Here is a 16,278-nt window from a genome sequence, read left to right on the forward strand (position 1 = left end):
TTAGGGGTTGCGAATGGAACTGAACACTGTGCAATCATCAGCGAACATCCCCATTTCTGACCTTATGATGGAGGGAAGGTCATTGATGAAGCAGCTGAAGATGGTTGGGTCTAGGACACTGCCTTGAGGAACTCCTGCAGCAATGTCCTGGGGCTGAGCTGATTGGCCTCCAACAACCACTACCATCTTCCTTTGTGCTAGGTATGACTCCAGTTGCTGGAGATTTTTCCCCATGATTCCCATTGACTTCAATTTTACTAGGGCTCCTTGGTGCCACACTTGGTCAAATGCTGCCTTGATGTCAAGGGCAGTCACTCTCACCTCACCTCTGGAATTCAGCTCTTTTGTCCATGTTTGGACCAAGGAAGTAATGAGGTCTGGAGCCGAGTGGTCCTGACGGAACCCAAACTGAGCATCGGTGAGCAGATTATTGGTGAGTAAGTGCCGCTTGATAGCACTGTCGACGACATCTTCCATCACTTTGCTGATGATTGAGAGTAGACTGATGGGACGGTAATTGGCCGGACAGGACATACCTGGGCAATTTTCTACATTGTCGGGTCGATGCCAGTGTTGCAGCTGTACTGGAACAACTTGGCTAGAGGGGCAGCTAGTTCTGGAGCACAAGTCTTCAGCACTACAGCCGGGATGTTGTCGAGGCCCATAGTCTATGCTGTATCCAGTGCACTCAGCCGTTTCTTGATATCACGTGGAGCGAATCGAATTGGCTGAAGACTGGCTTCTGTAATGGTGGGGATATCGGGAGGAGGCCAAGATGGATCATCCACTCGGCACTTCTGGCTGAAGATGGTTGCAAACGCTTCAGCCTTGTCTTTTGTACTCACGTGCCATCATTGAGGATGGGGATGTTTGCAGAGCCTCCTCCTCCCGTTAGTTGTTTAATTGTCCACCACCATTCATGACTGGATGTGGCCGGACTGCAGAGTTTTGATCTGATCCATTGGTTGTGGAATCGTTTAGCTCTCTTTATAGCATGTTGCTTCCGCTGTTTAGCATGCATGCAGTCCTGAGTTGTAGCTTCACCAGGTTGGCACCTCATTTTTAGGTACGCCTGGTGCTGCTCCTGGCATGCTCTTCTACATTCCTCATTGAACCAGGGTTGATTCCCTGGCTTGTTGGTAATGGTAGAGTGAGGAATATGCTGGGCCATGAGGTTAGAGATTGTGCAGGAATACAATTCTGCTGCTGCTGATGGCCAACAGCGCCTCATGGATGCCCAGTTTTGAGCTGCTAGATCTGTTCTGAATCTATCCCATTTAGCACGGTGGTAGTGCCACACAACACGTTGGATGGTATCCTCATTGCGAAGACGGGACTTTGTCTCCATGAGGACTGTGTGGTGGTCACTGCTACCAATACTGTCATGGATAGATGCATGTATACCGGGGGTCCTCTGACAAAGTTAGGATCTCAAAGCCATTTTTCGCAGAAGTCATGCCCAGTGCATAGCCTGCCAATGAAACCTAGCAGGATAGGTCTCTCAGAGCCCTGAAGCCGTCTTTAAAGGGAGATTCAACAGCCAGTAACTGGATCCTAGGATCTGTGTGCCACTGTGCTGTTTGGAGTGTCAGGAGAGGATCTGGCTTCCAGATCATTTCTGTCCAGGTAGTGCCCAATCACAGAAACAGGGTCATGCAACTTTATCCAAGGTACCCAGGCAGTTGTCGTGATGCATATATTCTGTGACAGTCTACCAACCCCCCCTATATTTGACCCTTCTAAGAACGTGGCAGCTGGCTGCTGGGGGAAAGGGATAGCCCCTACACACATGACTCATAACATCCCTCCACAACTGCACCACACCTCAGCAACACATGTATAGCCAAAGCCGGGGTCCACCAAGATGATTACTGAGCATACCATAGGGCTGCTGAAGCAGTATCTCAACAGATCTGGGGCTCCCTGCAATATACTGCAGAAAGTCTCCTACATTGTAGTGGTGTGCTGTATACTGCACAACCTTGCCATACAGAGAGACCTGCATTTGGAGGATGCAGAGCAAGAGCAGTCGCCATCAAATAAGGAAGACTAGGAGGAAGGCAAGAAAGAGTAGGAGAGCCACCTAAATGCCTTGCAGCAAGAGATGTGAGGGATGAATTAATTGTTCAGCGATTCCAGTTATCTGCTCATTACCCTGCCCTGAAAACTTGCTTAGAACCCCTTTGCATTAACAGTCCTTGTTAGATCCTTAATCACTCCCTTAATCCTGCATTAAGGAACATTTAAACCATTCAGCCAGCTTCTATAATCAATGACATACTGATAATGCAGACTCAGAAGCTGCTATCAACCACACTGCAGACTAAAGTGCCAAATGTGATAAATTTATCACCTTAGCACAATAATCGCCTTCCATTCATTTCTCGCTCAAGTGTCAACCCATGGTGCCTTTCTTATAAGGTTTCCTAATTGTACTACTCCTACAAGGTGCTCCCCTAAGGGCCTCAGCAAAGCTGGTGAAAGATTGCTGTTGCTCATGTGGGGACCCTTGAGATGATCATGTCCGGTAACTTATGGGTGCTCGAGCCTGTGAGGACCTGGATGCAGACTGCCGCACGTCAGCTCAGTCTGGCCCAGTTGACTTCCTGGCACCATGGTGAGTATTGGTTGAGGGAGTGGCAAAGGAGCAGAGGTTCTGACATCCTGAGAGAGGGCAACAGGTACTGCACCCTTTGTGCCACTGCCCCTCCCGTGGGACTGGGGCTCATTGCTTCCACTGACCTGCGGGAGAGCAGACTGCAGAAGATGAATGACTCCTTGAAAGCCCCCATCTATTTGTTCCACCAATCTCTCCGAGATGGACATCTGCCTCTCCCAGGCAGAGTGCAGGTTTGAGCCCAGTTTGCAAAGCAGCCGTTTGAACTTCCACCAAAGCTGAAATATGCCGCAGAAAGTCCCCTGCATTGTAGTGGTGTGCTGTTTTCTGCACAATCTTGCCATACAGAGAGACCTGCATTTGGACGAGACAAATTCTGAAATTGGCCAGTTTATTTTTTTTGCCTTTCCCGGGAGTTAACATTGAGCACGCGGTGTCTGCCGGTACGCTTGAGGCTTTCCGCGACCGGTGGGCACCGCAGGGGCTGGAATGCATCCTGAGCGAGGATAATAAAATTTTAATTTGAAAACTTGGTTTTGGTTTGTTTGGTTTTTAGTTTTTTTTAAGCACACCCCACACCCCCCCTTCTTATAAAAGGGGGGCCTAATTTGGAAAAAAAAGAAAAAAAAAAGAAGAAAAAAAAAAGAAAAAAAGCATGGGCTGGAGTGCATCCTGGATCGTTCTAATAAAACTTTAATTTGACACTTATTTTTAGTTTTTTTTGGTATTTCTGCGCATAAACACACCCTAAACCCCCCTCCTTTCTTATAAAAAGAAAAAGCATCATAAAAAAAAAGAAAAAAAACCAATGAGCATGCGGTATCTGCCGGTAACGCTTGAGGTTTTCTGCAACCGGCAGGGGCTGGAGTGCATCCTGGATCGTTCCAATAAAATTATTATTTGACACTTATTTTGGTTTTTTTGATATGTTTTAAATAAAACACACCCTAACCACCACCACCCCACTATTCCCCTTCTTATACAAGAGGGGCCTAAAACACACAGACAAAAAAAAAACCCACTGAGCAGTGCACGGGGTAGGATAGGATAAACGTTGATGGGCCTGGCCCTCAGTTTTTGCATACAGGTAGGCCCACTGGAACTCACAGCACACCTGTTATCCTGGATCTGACAACACTAGAGTGCAGTAGTCAGGTTTGTGAGGGTGTCCTCGCTTGTTGCTGGTCAGGGGGCGTGGCTCTGATCCGGGCCGGGTTCCATTCCCACAGACAGCAGCCGCCACGCGCAGGAAGCAACAGGTTGGAAGAGGAAAGCGTGAGGCGCCGGCAGAGAGGGAGGAGGAGGAGGGAGGAGGAGGAGGGGGGGGCAGCTCACTTTTCTCCTTTTGTAAAAGTCTTTTTTTTTTAAATATACATTCGCCGTCCTGTTGTAGCATCTCCCAGGCCCAGACGGGAGCCGCGGCTCTTCCTTGCGGAGGATTCCGCCCGAGGGGATTTATAGGTGATCGCGTTTGCTGAGACGAAGGAGGGAGGTGGATAAACAATCAATGCTCGGTGTTTGGATCAAGTGGTGGTGGTGGGGGGGGCCTGGGCCGACGGTGGCGGTCGGAACCGAGGAGGGCAGCTCTGCAAATAACCTGTGGCGTGAGAACCGTGTGTTGGTGGTGAAGCATGCGGAAACAACGGAGGCGGCAGAGCTGCTCCTGGGGATTGTAGTCGTTCTGAAGGGTTCGCCCCCCCCTATTAAAAGTGCAGGCTGTTTATGATGCTCACAAAACGGGATATTGTGCTGAAGGAGGGGTTGATTAGACTTCTCTGCAATCACAACTTTCGTGCAGCGATTTGGATGGGTGTGTGGGGGGAAGCTCTCCCTCTTCTGTTAATTCTAGTAGAAGTGTGTAAAGTCCAGGAGTCCTTCGAAATTCAAATGTAGTGTAATTTATTTTTGTCGGTGGTGGAGAAAAGCCATTTTAGAAAAGTTTTTTTTTGCTCTATCAGCTAATGCCAACCATTTCTTTCATGTGCCTGAAGAAATTGTGGGTGAGCTTTGAAGTGTGGAGAAATGCTGATGGTACACACTAGTTCATTTTTTTTTGAAGTAGAAAAAAATGTCAGCATCAAATGCGTTCTCTAAATGTAAAGGCCTGTTTTAAGAATATGTGAAAAATAAGTAGTGTGAAAAAAGTTATTTAGCTCACTGAAGCTCATCCTCTTAGTACCCTAAACACACTCACTCGAGCATCCAGCTGCATTTTGAGCATTCATAGTGCCTTTTGTCTCCATTACCTTGTCTGCCAACTGATTCCAAGCGTAAAGAAGTTCTTTGTAATATCTGTTTTAAATGTACTTTTTATTAATCTAAAGTTATGCCCTCTGGTGCTGCTCTCCTGGTTTACTTTGAAGTCCTATTCCCCTTAATATTTAATTTAGCTCAGTGAGATTCCCATTAACTGCTGCCTTTCTAGATTGTAGAGCTTGAGTTTCTCTAATCTTCATTGCTCACTCTCGCTATCTTGGGAGCAGCCTTGTAGTTTGCCCATTTGGAGAAGAGCTCTTCAGAGCTTGACTTCATTTTTGTCACACTAATGCTAAGTGCGAACAAGACATACTTTTAAGTGGAGAAAAACCCCTCCCAACAGCCAGTTTCCCTACAGCTTTTTTCCACCCTGTAGTGTGAAACAATATTTTTGGTCACCTTGCTTTCCATGTAGTTGCAATTCTGCTAGAAACATTTACTTCACAGCACTTTCATGTGTGAGCATTTTATTTGGGAGTAACATCAATGACAATTAGTAAATGATAAACTAGTATTGATATACAGGATTAAAATGTTTTTGGTGCACTAATTTCAAATATTTTGTTTCTAGGATTGATTTCAGTTTGGCGAATAGAAGATGAACTTTTGGAATTTCATTGCTTCAAAAGCATTCTATTGATGCAAAGCAATTTGCATTAATCAGTACTGTTAATGCAATCTTCTAGCAGAATAAAGAATGCAGCTCACTATCAAGAGTGGATAAAGACTGCTGCTGTTTCTTGACACTTGGAGATAGATCAAAGTGTCATTAATTCTGCAACCGAAGTTCTTCAATTACAGTCCCACAATGAAAGGTTCAGTGCTCATCTTCATATGTCTGTTAGTCCTGCTGATGGTACCTTTGACTCAGGGTCATAGTCTTTTCACCTGTGAACCCATAACTATCCACCGGTGTAAAGGTCTGCCATACAACATGACATTTTTCCCCAATAAGTTGGAACACTATGACCAGGACATTGCTGCAGTTTCAATGGAGGTATGTTTTATTTATGTTGTGTATATGTATTTATGCATGTGCATATCAAAACAAAAGATGAACCAATAGGAAAAAAAAGCCTATAAATGCATGGAGCTCATGTTATAATGGTTCTTTAATTAATTGGTACTGGTACAGATTATTACTTCAACCTTTACCCATGTGCACCCTTGTTAATATATTTGCAGAAGTAGGCTGTACCTCTTGTAAGTCTGAGATTAAATCAGGATGAAAGTATTAGTGTTATCCTTGCTTTTGTTTTTCTATTGGTCATCCTTTGTCATAGTTTTTGCAATTAATTTTGTTTTCCTTTTTTTAATATCAGCAGATCTTCAGCGCATAATAAGTGAGATCATAGACTGCAATACACAATGTATTATTCTGCTAAAGTGGAGTTGTCTCTTTTAAGGTTACAAAGTCTGATTTGTTATGTAAACAGAGTCTCAATTGTCTTTTGCGATCCGGTAACTTGGGAGATTTCAGTTACCCCCAAATAAACTGGGAAAAAGAGGTAGGGAAAGGGGAAAAGGGAATTGAGTTTTTACAGTGTGTACAGGACTCCTTTTCTTACCCAATATGTGAAGCCCAACAAGAGAGGAATCACTGGATCTAGTAATGGGAAATGAACCAGAGCAGATAAGAGAAGTAAGCGTAGGGGAACATCTAGGCAAAAGCGATAATAACATAATTATAGTAGGTACAGCACAGGAGGAGGCCATTCGGCCCATCGTGCCTGCGCCAGCTCTTTAAAAGAGCTATCCTATTAATCCCATTCCTCTTCTCTTCCCCATAGCCCTGCAAATTTTTTCCTTTCAAGTATTTATCTAATTCCCTTTTGACAGTTACTATTGAATTTCCTTCCGCCACCCTTTCAGGCAGTGCATTTCTGATCGTTACAACTCACCGCATTTAAAAAAAAAATTCCTCATGTCATCTCTGGCTCTTTTGCTGATCACCTTAAATCTGTGTCCTTTGGTTACCGACCCTTCTGCCACTGGGAACAATTTCTCCTTATTTACTCCGTCAAAACCGTTCCATGATCTTGAACAGCTCTATCACGTCTCCCCTTAACCTTCTCTGTTCTAAGGAGAACAACCCCAGATTCTTCGGTCTCTCCAAATAACTGAAGTCCCTCATCCCTGGTACCTTTCTAGTAAATCTCTTCTGCACCCTCTCCAAGGCCTTGATGCCCTTCCTAAAGTGTGCTGGACAGAATTAAACACAATATTCCAGCTAAGGCCTGTCCAGTGTTTTATAAAGGTTTAGCATAGCTTCCTTACTTTTATACTCTGTCTCTATTAATAAAGCCCAGGATCCCTTATGCTTTTTTAACAGCCTTCTCAATGTGTACTGCCACCTTCAAAGATTTGTGTATGTGCACCACCAGGTCTCTCTGTTCCTGTACCCCCATTAAAATGTACCATTTAGTTTATATTGCCTCTCCTCATTCTTCCGACCAAAATGTATCACTTCACACTTCTCTGCATTGAATTTCATCTGCCATGAGTCTGCCCATTTCACTAGTCTGTCTGTCCTCCTGAAGTCTGTTACTATCCTCCACATTGTTTACTACATTTTTCAAATTTCGTGTCATCGACAGACTTTGAAATTATACCCTCTATACCCAAGTCCAGGTCATTAATGTATATCAAAAAGAGCAATGGTCCTAATACTGACCCCTGGGGAACACCACTGTATACTTCCCCCACCCCACCCGCCAAGTCTGAAAGACAACCGTTCACCACTACTCTCTGCTTTCTGTCCCTTAGCCAATTTTGTATCCATGCTACCACTGTCCCTTTCATCCCGTGGGCTTTAATAAGGTTTAAAATAATGATTGGTACGACAAAGACCAAAGTAATAGATTGGGGGGGGAAAAAAACAATTGAGGGGATGCGAATGGAACTAGGGAAGGTAAACTGGGAAAAATATTTGACAGACAAGCGATAGAACAGCAGTGGGAGGTATTTAAAATGGTGATCAATAGTGTTCAGGAGAAATAGATCTCTCTAAAAAGCAAGAATGAACTAGCCAATAATGAATCACCATGGATGAATAAAGAGATAATGGTAAAATTGAAATGAGAAAAAGGCATACTGTAAGTACATAGACAATAAGAGAGGATGACAGAGGTTAAGGAAGAAGTCAAAAAAACAATTAGGAAAGCAAAGAATATTATCAAGGAATATAAAAAGAAATAGTAAAGTATTCTACAGACACATAAATAACAAAAGAAAAACCAAATAGGGATAGGACCATTAAGGGATGCACAAGATAAACTCACAGGTAGTGACCATGAAATGGCAGAAATATTGAATAGTTACTTTGCCTCAGTATTTACCAGGGAGACTAACAAGGTGGGCATGGCTTTAGAAGAAGAGGTCAAAAAAGATGTGTGTGGACAGTTAATGTGATGCCTAAATCTAAAAAGGGAGCTACAACACGTCTAGGCAACTGTAGCTCAGTTAGCTTGATGATGGTGGTAGGAGGTAGGAAAGATAATGGAATCGTTACTCAAAGAAGTAATAGAAAAACATCTGGAGAAAGAAAATATAATAAAAAATAGTCAGCACGAACTTCAGAAGGGAAAGTCATGTTTGATCAACCTTTTTGAATTCTTTGAAGAAGTAACAAAGTAGACAAGGGTCATGCGGTAGATGTAATATATTTGGATTTTCAAAAGCCCTTCAATAGGATACTACATTGTAGACTCATGACTAAGGCCAGAGCATGTAGAGTCAGAGGACCCACAGCAGAATGGATAGCAAGTTGGCTACAAAACAAAGGAGGGTAGGGGTTAAGAGTAGCTACTCAGACTGGCAAAAGGTGGGAAGTGGTATTCCATAGGGATCGGTGCTGGGACCACTGATGTTCACAAATTACATTAACAATTTGAGGAATTGGGAATCGGAAGTACAATTTCAAAATTTGTGGACAACGCTAAATTGGGGGGTGTAGTTAATACAAAAGAAGAATGCATCAAAATGCAAGAGGACATTAATAAACTTGCAGAATGGGTGTGTAATTAGCAAATTAATTTCAATATAGATAAGTGTGAGGTGGTGCATTTTGGTTTGAAGAATAAGGAGGCCACATACTACTTGGATAATAAAAGAAAGACTTGCATTTATATAGCACCTTTCATGACTTTAGGACATCCCAAAGTGCTTTACAGCCACTGAAATACTTTTTGAGGTGTAGTCACTGTTGTAATGTAGGAAACACGGCAGCCAATTTGTGCACAACAAGGTCCCATAAACAGCTGATAATGACCAGATAATCCGTTTGTTTTTGTAAAGTTGATTTGAGGGATAAATATATAGGCCAGGACACGGGGAGAACTCTCCTGCTCTTCTTTGAAATAGTGCCATGGGATCTTTTATGCCCACCTGAGAGGGCAGACCAGGTCTTGGTTTAGCGTCTCATCTGAAAGAGGGCATCTGACAGCGCAGCACTCCTCCAGTCTGCACTGGAGTGTCAGCCTAGATTTTGTGCTCATGTCACTGGAATGGAGCTTGAACCCACAACCTTCCGACTCAGAGGCAGGAGTGCTACCAACTGAGCCACAGCTGACACGTCAACATAGTATACACAAGAATCTAAATGGGATAGAGGAGCAAAGGAATCTAGGGTTACAGATACACAAGTCAGAATTGAAAAGCAGAGAAGATACGTTAAACTTGTATAACATTTTGGTTAGACCACACTTGGAGTACTGTGCACAGTTCTGGTCTCCATATTATTATAGAAAGGATATAGATGCATTGAAGAGGGTGACCTGATAGAGGTTCTTAAGATAATGAAAGGGTTTGATAGGGTAGACGTAGAGAAAATGTTTCCACGTGTGGGGAGTCCAAAACTAGCGGTCATAAATATAAAATAGTCGCTAATAAATCCAATAGGGAATTCAGGAGAAATTTCTTAACCCAAAGAGTGGTAAGAATGTGGAACGTGCTACCACAAGGAGTAGTTGAGGCAAATAGCATAGGTGCGTTTAAAGGAAGCTAGATAAGCACATGAAGGAGAAAGGAGTAGAAGGGTATGCTGATTGGGAGGGAGGAGGCTCATGGGGAGCATAAGTGACAACATAGACCAGTTGGGCCGAATGGTCTGTTTCTGTTCTGTAGTTTTGATGTAACTTGACGTAACTTTGCAGAATGAAAAGTGTCAGTTTCAAGCTGCAGGTCGGAAGCACCCATTTTAAGCTTGTTTTACATCAGTAACAAAGTGTGATCTCTGGCAAGTGATGGAGAAGATATGTTTTTATTATATTGTGATTTTCCTGTAGTGCTGCACTGTACCATGTAACATTGTGTACTCTTCAAAATGTAATGTATATCCCTTTTTAAGGGTACAAGATGTAAATGCTCAAAATTCTTCAAATCAATGTTTGGATCAGTTACAGGCCAGAATGGCTGTTTTTTAAAAAAACATGCAAGGCCACAGATTAATTGCATTTCAGTCAGCAAATTTTGCAGATTGAAAGTACTTGTTAGTTTCTCATTGGTTGGAAACACCCAGCTTTTAAGTAATTTTTTCTCCCCTTTTTTAATATTGTTTTGCATCTGTAGTGAAGTCTGACATCTGCAGTATGATGTCTGGTAATCAGGTAGAAGAATTTTGCTTTTGCTTTTAAGTGTGATGGGAGAAATGGAATAAATTTGCCTATAATTAATTGTGCCACAGGAAGTGTGATGTGCCAGACCAGAAATGTGTAACATTGTTTTCATAATAGCAAATTTCCTGTGACTGTTCTTGGTAACTCTGAGGATAGTGTTTTATAACAGGAATATTAGTCCATGTAAAACACATCATTATTCTGCTGCTTAAACTACAGGTGTTCCTTTTAAGGCTATGAAGTGTAATTGCTCTGCAGTCTTGAAATCAATGCTTGGGTCAGTCACAGGTCAGGTTACAGATCAGAACCAGGGCTTTCTTTGTAGGAAGGTCAATTCAGAAGCTGCAAACATTATGGCTCAGTATTAAGTGTGGTACAGAAATTTTCATTAGATGTTGTATAATGGAGTGTTGATTTACTGTTGGGTAGATAGGCAAGTGACCAATGAGTCTTTTGGGGGATGGGATTCTAAGAGATTTATATTTTTCATTTGCTCTCTCCCACTCAAAACATATGCAGCTGAGAGAATGGCAACCTGCTCCTGGTCCTCCATCAGTGTCCTACTGATACTGTCCATCAGAATATGTGCAAGATGTCTCTGGGTGACTCTTGAAATATTCTTTCCTCCTCTGTTGGAAGCACTTATGATTCATTTAGTGACTAATTATGGAGGCATGCTGAGATTTTTTTTAAAAAACTCAGCTTGTCAGGACATCGTAGATACAAACCATTGTCTCGGCCCTATATAGTAACTGTCACCGCACGGGGAATCCATCTAAATGTTGAATTCTGGCACTTGTCAAATCAAATACAGTATTTAAAACATTTTCATTTCAATGATTGGTGGAGGTGCCTCATTTTTAACCACCTCTGATAACACTCCTCCATTCTGATGCATCTGTTTGCTTGTTTTCATTTCGACTACTTCTGTTAGGGCTATTAAAATAGTGAGAGTTTGCTTAATCCCCATGGACAGGGTGAAACCCACGTGTCAGCTGTGCTAAACTTGAGCAAGTAAGCTGTGTGGGAAGGATGAAGTGAGAAGAGAATGCAAAATTATCTATTCATGAACAATTACATTTTAACATTATCATTTATTAAACATGACCAATAGTGCCTTTTTATAAGATTATGGTGCAACTTATTAGATAACATGCTAGAAAATGTTTTTGCATTGTTTCTTAGCAACTAATGTAAGTATTTCTTTAATTATGCTATTTACCACTAAGCAAAAAGATTTATGATGAAACTAAGGTTTTAATAAAGCTCTTGTGAAAATGTTACTGCTTTTTCACTTGCTTTTAAAAACTTAAGAACAAATTGAAGAGTGCTTTTCACATTGTTAATTTTACACTCCTATAGTTTGTAGCACAATTTAATCAGTGTCATATTCTGCATAATTTTTGCAATTGAGGTCTTTTTCTCCATATTAAGGATGATATTCCCCTTTGAGCAAATCGGTAAACCACTGAGCAATATCAGTGTGTGCTCTAATGCACCACAACACCTCCGACTTGTGGCAGTTCAAGATTGTAGTCACGTGCCCTTGAGAAACTCTAGGGATTGCAAACCCTCCCTCTTGTTGCCCCTTGAAATTAATGGAAGGAGACCTTTATCTTGTCTTTATTTAATTTCCTTTCTCCAGATAGGAAGGGCAGTGTTCCCATGCAGGATGTTGCCCAGCCTCTAATAGTACTAACTGTAACTTACAGTTGTATATACTAAACTTAGAGTTTCCTGATGATTTACTAGAAATCATTTTGATAATATGACCGTTGTTAATCTTCCAGTGTCAATGTTATTGTGTGTCAGCAACACAGTGAATTGTGCAGCTGGAGTCACATATTAGCTGGAAATAAAACCTGTGGAACTGAGGCCCAATTTGATCATGGAAGTGTCTGAGCACAGAGACTTCAATATTCCATTGTCTTGGTCAGCTGCCTTTTGCACTTGCACAAGGGAAATGACTTGTCAGCAGATTGCTCCCAGATGCTTCGCCTAACACAAATGCTTCCAAACTCTGGACCCTGCTTCCACCTTCACATCATTGCTCTAGAGCCAGTGGTTTCCCCAGTTTCTTGCCATTCCAGGTGCTCCCAACCTTCCTGTTCTCTCCTGGCCTTAGCACCAACTCCCTCCACTCTCTATATTGCTGTCTTTGCTCCACTCTCCTTGAGATACCTCTGTTCTGTTCCCTGGGGTGTGAACCTGGCTTTGGATGCAAGCCTGCACCTGACCTCTGCTTCACTCTACCTTCAATGGTGTGCATTTATTATAATAGAACTGTTCATCATCTAACATTTATCTGCTACATGTGCAAATTGTCATATCTGCACCTGATTGGAGCTCAAATATATTCAAAGAAAACAAATCACAGCTGAACATGTAGGGAACCTACTAACAAACAAGGTAGTATGAAAACTACCAATCAAGAAGCAGAGAAAGGGAACCAACAAAATCAAAAAATATTTTTTAAAATGCTTTTGGCTGCCATCTAGTTTTGTCAGTAGCCGAAGGATATAGTATTAAAAATATAATTTGTAACATGAACACACAAACTTTTAAAAATCCATAAAATTATCCATGACCTTTTGGAAATCCATCTAATCAGTTTTGGTGTTCTGAGGCCTACTCTCTCTCAGGAGCCTGGGTCTTGAGCTACGTTCCTTTCTGGAGTTTGCTTTGTTCAGCTTGCTGCCTTTCCAGTATTTTTCATGTTTCTGTGCGTGTGTGGCAAGTGAAATTTTGCCATTTTTTAATGTTTATATATTCTGTAATCTATAAATGGCTAGAGCAGCTGCATTCCTTTCATATTTGATAGAGAACTCAAAGACAATAGAAAACAAAGGTTAATAGAAGTGGAAAATTTTGGAAGGACTGTACCATTATTCAGGTTTGAATAAAAATACTAATTTTAAATGTTTATTTTAAGCAGAACCTTTTTAGTATGTCTGTTTCCTGTTGCAGAGATATTTGGTGAAAAACTATGCAAATTTAGTTAATATTTTCTTCAGTTGAATATTGGTTTTTCCAATTTTAATAATCCCATCTCTAAAATGATGGGGCAGTTCTAGGTAAGGAGCTGCTGAGATTAGTCTCCCTTAGAAAACCTTTTGAAGGGAAAATCATTTGTAATATTTCTGTTGAAAACATTTATATGCAAACCATGAAAACTTTCAAAAGACAGCTGTAATTTGACTTGCCCACCCAACTGACCCCCTTGCCTTGAGAAACGTCATTGTGTGCTTACGCCAAACACAATGCAGCACACTCATGGAAGGCTAAACTTTTTTGTCATAGGAAATCAGAAGTGCCTTCTCTTCCCTGTGACCAATATAAACATTGTTTCACATGTGCAACCTCAGTGACCAGCAAGTGCCAGACTTCCAGCTGGCTGTTTCAGCCCATATTATTAAAAATGCTCAGTTTGTTTCCTGGAGCTGGGCCCCAAGTCATCTGCCTCTGGTCTTGACAACCACCCTTGAGCAAGATTATAGAGGATCCCCTTGTGGGTGGGTGTGTGTAAATAAATATTTTTTTTTAAAAGCATGGATATAAGTATTTTAGTGGCCTGTTGACTGTTTTCTGTTGTACTCAGTAGGACGGAGTTGCAGGTATCTATGCCATACATCCACCCATACAATCTGGAATGATAGAAACTGCATTGGGCAGAACAGACTCTTATCATGGCGTCTTATTCGAGTGTTGAATAAGAAGTGAACAAAACGTGTTGAAACAAATAAGACTAGGACTGTTCTCAATTAATCGCAACCCTTTCATTTATATCCAACTGTCAAATCACACAAAATTGAGTCTCATGATTCTCCTTTTTAATGAATAGAAAACTGGTTTGTGAAAATGAAGTGCAAGCATCACCATAGCAACCAATGTAGGGCTGCCAAAATACTGTCTACTATGACAGATTTCGGTTAGATTGTTAGTTGAGCCTATATAATGTTTTCTGCTATGGCACACACTTGCAGTGATTGTTAATACCCAACGTGGATGTGGGGGAGGGGCGCACAACTGAATAAAGTAAGAGTGTGTTATAACTGCTGTTACAAGAGCTGGCTGGCCACCACAATTTCCCCTCAGGTGAGTGCTTTGCTACTGCTAAAATCAGACGTGTTGTGCAACCCTTTGATCACTGCAGCACAGGAACTATTGTGTTCTCATAGAATATTTGATTGTCTATGTCTATGTCTAAGTATTTCTGAAATTTCTATTCAGAAAGTTATCGGGCATACCTAAAACCTTTAATCTCATTTCTGTTAGATAGAGTTCTGTAGTCCCTAAACCTTTAATGCCATCTCTATTAGATAGTTATCCAGCATCAGCTGCTTTTTCTGGGAACCTGTTCCTGCACCCATTATTCTGGGTAGACAAGAAAATCTTTTTCATGTTGAATGTAACTTGCAGTTTGTTAACTCTACTTGTGCTGCTGAGTTCTATGTCCATCCAGATTAAATAGTTTTCCTACATTTATATTGTCCCATCATTATAAAGCCTGGATAATGACCCACCTCACTGTTTTCTCCAATGAAAATAAGCTAAGCAATGTCTAGCACTGCACGTGGTGATGCAGCTTGTGACTGAGTATTGTGTTGTGTGGTTGATTAGCTCACAGTATAGATGAAATACCTTTTTGTTAGATTTTTTAAAAATGTGGATATATTCACCCTTGGGACGTTTGAGGTATACGAATTGGTGGAGAGAAGCTGATTTTTTTTAAAAACTCTGTCTCCATGTCTGGTAGTTGGGTTACATTACTGTAGCCCTGGCAAGGAAGAGGAAGTAAATCAAAAGTCTGACAATATTCGGTTATGGGCCACTGGAGTCTGAAGGTGGCTGTCCTTCTGGTTTCAGCCCCCTCGGTGATGTGACGTGGTTCAGATCCAGGTGGCTGTGGGACACCAAGATTGTTTGGAATTATTATTTAATGCATTCTTTATTTTGTCCCTCCACTGATGACTGGTTTAGCCCTGTGGCAAAGGCCATCTGATTGCTTAGTTTTAATTTCTCTCTTTTTTTCAGTTTAGTGTTTGTTTATAGAAACGGTCTATTTTGTATGCAAGCGAACATTTGTTTGATGGTTTTGCCTTTGGGGCAGCTGGCAACTTCCAAGTGGGATCCTTCATTAAATCCATGTGAACTTTTTGTGTACTGTTAACTGTACCTCTTTCAATATAAAGATGTCAATAATTCAAGAAGTAATTGTTTTCTTAAGTTACACTGTTGCAGGAAACTCACCTATTTTGAATTCGTGCCAAATTTCGGTTTACTTGAGTCAGTGTGTGTTTTTCATAAGGCCCAAATTCATTGTGAAGTTCATGTGGGAAATGAAGCTCCATTTTGGCTTTTTTAAATGTACTTTGATACTTGGAATACTTTTTATTCATTATGATTCCTTTGGGTAGAAAGGTATCAATCATCAGCTTTGCAACAAGATCAAACGTGTCTCTTTCTAGGAGACACGAATAAGATGTAGAACTTTGAAAGCTACACTTCGTGGGTGAGACAAATGTAGTTGCCTCCTGCATGCATTTCATAGCGCGTGCTCACAGGGAACCAGTATCTTTTTCGGTATTCAGATTCAATCTGACAGCAAATGTGTTGCGTATAAGAGAAATTGCTACTGTTCAAGTGACGACTTTACTCATGTTTGAATTCCCCTCTTCCCGCTCTATCCTTCCCCCCCCCCCCCCCCCACCCCCCCCAAAAAAAAATCTGTAGGGCAGCTCTTTATCTTTGACCCTGGCCATTCCTCTAGCTACCAGCTATCTGTGAATT

General features: G+C 41.6%; 1 protein-coding gene across 2 annotated transcripts in view; it reads left to right on the forward strand.

Annotated features, from left to right (window-relative positions):
- Nucleotides 1-3,990: 3,990 nt before the first annotated feature.
- Nucleotides 3,991-16,278, forward strand: part of LOC137319087 (frizzled-6-like) — a 52,219-nt gene continuing 39,931 nt past the window's right edge. For both annotated transcript variants that reach the window (XM_067981462.1, XM_067981464.1), the window contains exons 1-2: nt 3,991-4,078; nt 5,445-5,870. In XM_067981462.1, coding sequence (XP_067837563.1) covers nt 5,682-5,870 — 189 coding nt within the window. In that variant the 5' untranslated portion in view covers nt 3,991-4,078; nt 5,445-5,681. The remainder of the gene's footprint in view (nt 4,079-5,444; nt 5,871-16,278) is intronic.

Source organism: Heptranchias perlo, chromosome 3, assembly GCF_035084215.1.
Source record: "Heptranchias perlo isolate sHepPer1 chromosome 3, sHepPer1.hap1, whole genome shotgun sequence".
Lineage (NCBI taxonomy): Eukaryota > Metazoa > Chordata > Chondrichthyes > Hexanchiformes > Hexanchidae > Heptranchias > Heptranchias perlo.